A 7943-nucleotide genomic window follows, 5' to 3' on the forward strand; every position below is an offset into this window, starting at 1 on the left:
ATCCCATGTTTTATTAGTCGCTCATCACTGCAACCCATAAACACAAAAGTCAGACAACAACTGGTCTGGTGGTTGACTAACACACAAACATAGACTGACAAAACCGTACTTTAATTTTGCAGCTGTTTATAGGGTATATGTTTGTATGTATGTATGTATTGTTTGTCTGTCCTATTGTATTGTGTGAACAGTTATAGTATTGTTTGTTAATATCTAAATATCTATTTATCTCACTTTCTCTGTCTCTCTCTCTCTCTTTCTATTTTTTTTTGTGTACTCTAGTGTGGATGAGTGTGCCATTAAAATGCTTGACCAGTGCTATACTAGACAATCATTGCCAACATCGATGGTGTCATCACATCATTGCTGTCATTATCGCAAACACATAATCATTATCGAGTCGCTCATACCAATCCCCACTTAATCCTAGTGCAAACACATACCGTTACTTACAGTACTTGCATTTGGGCATTCAAGTAAAAAAATAGTATCAAATAAGATATCTATTGATTTATTAGTTTATATCTATATGTACTATACTGTATAAACTATATAATTTATATATAAAATCTGTCTTCAAAATTTATTACTTATGAAAATCAAGTTTTCATCACAAATATAAAACTTATAAAAAAATATTGAAAGTAAAAGTTTATCGCAGTTTATGTACTTTAGTGAAAATAATAATAATAATAATAATTGCAATAATACAGTATAAAAACTTTTATTTCAACTTTAATTTATTGAACAATATAAATTAAAGTGTAAAGCGATATCTCATCTATTTTGTTATAAAAAAAGTCTACCAAAAAATATAATATGTGACAAAATTGTTTTTAGTTTTTTGATTAATTGTTAAAATAAATTTTTAAAGTGCTGTCTCTGATGGGAAAAGGCAATAATAATAATAATAATAATAATAAAATACAATATAATACTGTATTTTGTACTGTAATTTTCTCCAATAGATAAAGCAATTATTGAATTGTTTTTTTTGTTGTTAGAAATGTTTATTAAAAATATATATATATTAGTATAAGTTATAAAAGATATACTGTGTAAACTATTTGAAAAAAACAAACAATCAAGTGGTGTGTTTTTTTTGTAAATAATATACAGTAATAAACTAATATTTAACGATAGTTATTTAATATATATAAAATAATATATCTATAACAATAAACTATATAACGATAACGAAAATTTGTGGCTTTTTAGGTCCAAAAAGATAGAAAAACAAAATTATATTTATTTCTAACTATCTATCAGATTGTTATATAATTTATTATAAAAAAATCGATATAACAAAATGTGACAATATATATATATATAATAATGACATATAGATTTACATCACTTTACTATTATATGTAGTAGATATACATTATATATATAGAAAATATATAGCTGTATACAGATTGTAACACTAAATCAAATAAAAATTAAATCTATATATAATTTTATATTATAATCTATTTGTTCTAATCGATAGAAATCTTAGATTATTTTTGTGATAAAAACAAACAAAAAATCTTAAGTTTCAAATTCAAACAACTTATTTATTTTTTTATTATAGAGTAAAAGTAAAAAATCCATTAAATTTTTTTTGCCGTATAATAATAAACTAGTATTGTTGTTTATATGTGTTGTAACTATTGACATATCTAATCGATACAACAACAACAACAAAAATAACAACATCAACAACAACTACTACTACAAAATATGATGACTTCAATTATATGGACAAATATAGACAAAATTTGGCGACTATTGTCATGTGAATACACAGCTGTAAACGCATACACATTGTAATGCCATTGATTTCATACCGTGGCTCAGGTAGTGGGGCCCGATTCTTGTGAGTATATATTTTATTATTTATTATATAAGTATAGCCATTGAATAAATAGTTTGCATGTTTGTGTATTTTGATTAAAAAAAATATAAATATATTTATATATCCCGGAGCTTTTACAATTATAAACTCAATAGGATGCCGCAATTGTATAGTACAACAATTTTTTTTAATAGTAAATTATAATAAAATTTGTTGTCAAAATTGGTTTTATATTTAAATATTTTACTTGAGTAGATAATCTATTTACTAACTTAAATAAATAAACTTCAAATAATATTTATTTGTTTTTATAAAGTTGATAATTATTCAATTACAATTAATAATTAAAAATTTATTATTGGTCTACAAATAGACTATAAAATTATAATACAATAAATAGTTGTACAACAAAATATATTTTTAAATTAATATTATAACTCAGTTTATTAAAAATGCAAACATCAATGTTTTTTTTTAAAATTTCTCATTAAATAAAAATAATGTCATATTATTTTTAAATATATATATATATATTAATATATATTAACTATTAATATTATTTTTAAAAATATTTTGATCAATAATGTACATTAAATATTGACTGTTAACTAACTGAAAAATAAATTAAAAATAATTTAAGATATAAGTCATAAATTTTAAAACTATTGTCACTAAGTTTGTCAAATAATTTTATTGAGATTAAAAGTTATTAAAATAAAAATAAACTTTTAAATTTTAGACATCATTATAGTTATTGAAAATATCAAAAATTAATGATCAAAAAATGTCAACAATAGGACAAAATATTAGAAATAAAAAATTATTATTTTTTCTAAATATACAATACCGTATTAATCTATAATAACTCTAATTTAGCAATATTTATAAATTGTATTATAAAAAATCGAAAAAAAGTTAATTCCATATTTTATTGTTAAATTTAATCATTAAAATTTTTATTAAAAAATAATATCTTGCAATATGAATTTTTTATTATAATCTTTTATAAGTTACAATTTTATTATAAACGATATATATCTATATTTTGTATATATAATACAATATCATTTTATTATTTAATATATATTTTCAAAATATATTTCTTAAAATAAGAATATTTTATTCTTATTATTATTATAAAATTTAAAAATTAAAAAAAGTAACAAATTTTGATTATATGACAAAATAATGTATAGAAAAAGTGTTAGAAATTTATTATATGACGGATCAAACAATATTTTATTATTACTAAATATTTTTTTGTGTATAAATAAAAGGGCCTTACATTAATCTCGCACACGCGGTTTTTGCTATAATTCTTAAACGGAGTGAGATATATTAATTTTGTAAAAAGAGTATTAAAAAGTGATTTACGCGTGATATTATAAAATATTAAATTTTTAATTTTGATCACGTGATCATTTTTATTCTTGGATCTTTGCAAACCACTATATCACAACCTAAACTATAAATGCTAGAATAAAATTTCAATGGTAAGTTTGTAATGCCTAAACTGGAAATTTATAGGAAGAAAAAAATTTTAAAATTGGTCGAAGAATAAATTTTTTATGGCTTTTAAAACTTGTGGAAAAACACATTATATAAAATTGTGGAAAATAAAATGACGTTATTTATGGACAGTAGACACTTATTAGATAGAGATATTAATACTATTGCTTATTCTGAAAACAAAATTTTTTTATGTTAAATATTTTTTTAGATAATTAAATTACAATAAAAAACACAACATTATATTTCGATAATACAATTTTTAATTAAATTTGATTATCTAAAAAAATATTTGACATATAAAAATTTTGTTTTTAGAATAAGCAATAGTATTAAAATCTCTATCTAATAAGTGTCTACTGTCCATAAATAACGTCATTTTATTTTCCACAATTTTATATAATGTGTTTTTCCACAAGTTTTAAAAGCCATAAAAAATTTATTCTTCGACCAATTTTAAAATTTTTTTCTTCCTATAAATTTCCAGTTTAGGCATTACAAACTTACCATTGAAATTTTATTCTAGCATTTATAGTTTAGGTTGTGATATAGTGGTTTGCAAAGATCCAAGAATAAAAATGATCACGTGATCAAAATTAAAAATTTAATATTTTATAATATCACGCGTAAATCACTTTTTAATACTCTTTTTACAAAATTAATATATCTCACTCCGTTTAAGAATTATAGCAAAAACCGCGTGTGCGAGATTAATGTAAGGCCCTTTTACAACAAATTCTATAGCTGTGTATTACAAACTAAAAAAATATGATAAATCTATTAAACAGTGATTTATTTCAATTTGACTGAAAAAAATCGCGATTGCAGTCCAAATAGCATTTACCAAACATTTTCTGATAATTCATAACAGTTACTATTTGTCAAAAAATTTTGTTATGCATTTACAAAATAATAATAATAATTTCATTTATACTTTATAGTAATAATAATAATACAGTAATGCGATTAAACTTATTTGTGATGTATAGTCAAAGAGAAAAAATAATTTTTTACTAGTGTTTTGAATTTTATTTTACTCTCTCTCTCTCTCTCTCTCTCTCTCTCTCTCTCTCTYTCTCTCTCTCTCTCTCTCTCTTCTCTCTCATTCATTCACTTATATTTAATATATTGTATATACAATTCAATGTCTTGAGATGAGAGTAAAATTGAGAGCATCTCTTATACTGTGTATAACAAAATAATAATAATAAATTTTTTGATAAAAAATGATAATAATAAATTTTATAAAAAGTCATTTTTCATTTACAAAACATTTATTTTCTTTACATTAAATTTTGTTTATCTCCATTATAATAGAATTTTTTTTTTATTTAATAATTTTTTTCTATAGAAGAATATTAACTGAATTATTTTTTTTAATATATTTTTCTGAATTTTAAACTTTCAAACAATAATTTAATTTTATTATATTTTAATATATTTTATTATAATTATTATTGATGTATTTAAAATATGTTTTACATTTAGTGTTATTTATTTAAAATATCAAAAAATAACTATAGTTTAATATTTAAATAATAAATAATAACAATCAATAATATTTAATAATATACCTAACAATCTATAGTACTGTTTATTGATTTATTAAAAAATCTTATTGATTTTATTTAATATTACAATTTGTTAGTAGATTAATGAGTAAATGGCAATCAGTAAGTATAGATAGGGCTAATGACCCATTGATTTTAATAATAATAAAATACTTTTTCATTTAGCCAATAAATCACTTAAAATATATTACTATTGTAAACATTACGTGCCCTCCATATATAGTATATTATATAATATAATTTTATACAATATATGTCTAATCAATTGTACTGATGTAGACAATAGGTCAGCACCAAAAAGATTGATAAATTATTATATATATATATTTGACTACTGTTTTAATAGTTGTCTAAATAATATGACTGATAATAGATTTGTTTGTATAGACACACTGGACTTCATTAGTCTAAGTGAAACATTTGTAAACAAGCAGTTAATGACAAAACAGTTAAAGACCTATCACTAGCACAACACACACACACACAACCAGTAAAAAAATACAACTGTCCTCTACTTACATACAATCATTAATTTATATAAAAATCTTATACATTTTGCTTGTAAGCAATCAAAGTTAACCATCCATTTAAATGATTAAATTGTTTTTACTATATTATAGATATATACAATATTTAGTTGTAATGCGAAACTAAAAGCATTTGTATGTAATATTTCAAAAAAAACATAACAAAAATGTAATTTTTATGCTTTTTTCTATTTAAACTGTAGTACAGTTTAATAACAGCAAAACAACATAATTAATCAATTTATAATGTTTAGATTAAAGTATGATTGTATTTTTTATACTATATTTATAATATGAAATGCAATTTATTTTTGAACAGTACATAAACATTAGTTTTGTTGAAATTAACGTTAAATTATAGTTTTTTTTAATCTTTTATTTAAAAATAAAATAGATGAATGCCAAGTTTAAAAATAAAAAATATAGAAAATTAAAAAAACTGCATATATTGTACAGTAGTAAAATTTTTTTAGTAATTGAATATTATTGATTTTCAATAAATTATATTTTATCAATAAATTTTTTTTAATACAATAGATAGTCTATTATAAGTTTTAGTACTAAACTAAGCTATAATAGTATTAACATATATTAATTTTTTTGGTATCATTTTTGCACCTATAGTTTTGGTGTGAGTACGCGTGAGTTTCTGCGACCGCACACATACGGTCAGGTCAACAAAAATCCAATATACGGCTCAATCATTGTCATTACATCCATAATACTGGTGACGGTATTTCTGTTATTGGCGCCCAACTCCGTACAACCACAAGCCTCTTACATAGCATTTTCATTGCTTCTCATACTGCCCTTGGTTTTCATATTAGTCATACTATTCAATCAATTTAAGCGAAAATATTTGGCACATCCAGTCCCAGACATACACGCCGACGATATGGGCACCGGTAGTCACCATCCGTTCTACGAGTTTGCCTTCATCTCCAAAAACGATGTCCGCCGGCATAGCTCGCAGTCAATGGCTGCTCATAATAGCGACCACAAGTTGTCCATCAGTTCGTCGCCGACGCCGTCAAAAGTATATACAATCACAATACCGCCGCCCAGGAGGTCGCCATCATTTTAAGGCGCTGTCATATGTCTAGTAGTGCAACACTACTATTAAAAAAATATCATTATTTATTATTAATCATAAAAATATAAGTTTTATTTATTGTATTTCCCATATATCATAACTGTGTTTAAATATATATAATAGAAATGTGTGTATAGGTGTGTGTCCTTTTTATTCACTACGTCTACTAAAAAAATATTTATTGGATTTTTTTCTATAAAACTATTAATACAGTATATACTGTATTTATATATATTGACTAAAATCAACGATTTATTTTACAATAGATTATTGATTAAAACATATAAATATATGTATTTTATATTTTATATATATTAATCAATAATTATTGACAACTATAAACGTCTTTCAAAATATAGTATTTGACATTTTGTCAGTAAATTTATGTTTAAATTTAATGAACTTAAATAATGTAAAATACTGTATATTCAGTACTATAATATTTATTTTAATTTATTAATTAATTTCAATTGTCTATTATTGTGACCTATATATAATCAATTGAGTGCTCAAAATTGAATATCTGATTATTATTCAGTATAACTTACAAATATTACATGAATATATAAATTTATATATTTATTTCAATATCATAATTTATAGTATATAGATTTAAAACTTATTTTTTAAAATATTAAGTTTATTATTATAATAATCATTTTATCATTAAATAAAATATAGAAATAAATTCAATAATATTTGATTATTTAAAAACTTGAATGTTCAAAATACTAAATCGATAATTAAAATATAATAATTACCACCGTGATGTTTTTCAATTTAAAAAAAAACATTATTTATATATGTATAGTAAACTAATTAGATTCTGTATATGAAAAACATATTATTTTATATTTACAAAGTTTGCTAAAATATATATAAAAAAATATACTGTACAACGAAAATTTAACTTATAAAATAAAACAATAATTATTAAATTATAAATGTTACCATATTTTCTATATATGTGATAACATATGCAATCAAATCGATATATGGGAATAATATTAAATTTTTTATTATTAAAAAAATTTGATTAATAATATATTGATTAAAAATATTATGCATGTTGACAATGTTAATGTAAACTAAATTTAATTATTTTATTAAATTATCTATTGTTATTATTATTATAATTATTATTATTAAATCAATAATGTATAATATTAACATTAATTTTAAAACTTGCAATTTATCAAATTATGTAATTAAAAAGACAAATCTTTAATAAATATTAATTACTCTTCATTATTGATGCTGTTATTTGTAGAATTTATTTATGAATAAATATAGTATTTTTAATTGACAATATATAATATATACATATATATATAATTTTTTAATAATTTTTTTATAGATAAATGATCTTTAAAGCAATTTATTATTATTATATTTTTTTACTC

At 21.0% G+C, this 7943-nt stretch overlaps 1 protein-coding gene across 1 annotated transcript; it reads left to right on the top strand.

Annotated features, from left to right (window-relative positions):
* Positions 1-1679: 1679 nt before the first annotated feature.
* LOC128964472 (uncharacterized) lies at positions 1680-6531 on the top strand. Its single transcript, XM_054311066.1, has 2 exons — positions 1680-1861; positions 6072-6531. The coding sequence occupies exons 1-2, from the start codon at positions 1815-1817 to the stop codon at positions 6529-6531; spliced, it is 507 nt and encodes a 168-aa protein (XP_054167041.1). The 5' UTR covers positions 1680-1814.
* Positions 6532-7943: the final 1412 nt, after the last annotated feature.

The sequence above is a fragment of the Oppia nitens genome, unplaced genomic scaffold, assembly GCF_028296485.1.
Source record: "Oppia nitens isolate AA-2021 unplaced genomic scaffold, nextdenovo-longstitch-racon4-pilon3 scaffold15_pilon_pilon_pilon, whole genome shotgun sequence".
In the NCBI taxonomy this organism is placed as follows: domain Eukaryota; kingdom Metazoa; phylum Arthropoda; class Arachnida; order Sarcoptiformes; family Oppiidae; genus Oppia; species Oppia nitens.

Bases quoted from the DNA above. Each gene is read 5' to 3' on its own strand.
- LOC128964472 (XM_054311066.1), top strand. From the start codon at position 1,815: ATGCCATTGATTTCATACCGTGGCTCAGGTAGTGGGGCCCGATTCTT. The intron at 1,862-6,071 runs GTGAGTATATAT...TTGCACCTATAG, and splicing joins GGTAGTGGGGCCCGATTCTT to TTTTGGTGTGAGTACGCGTG.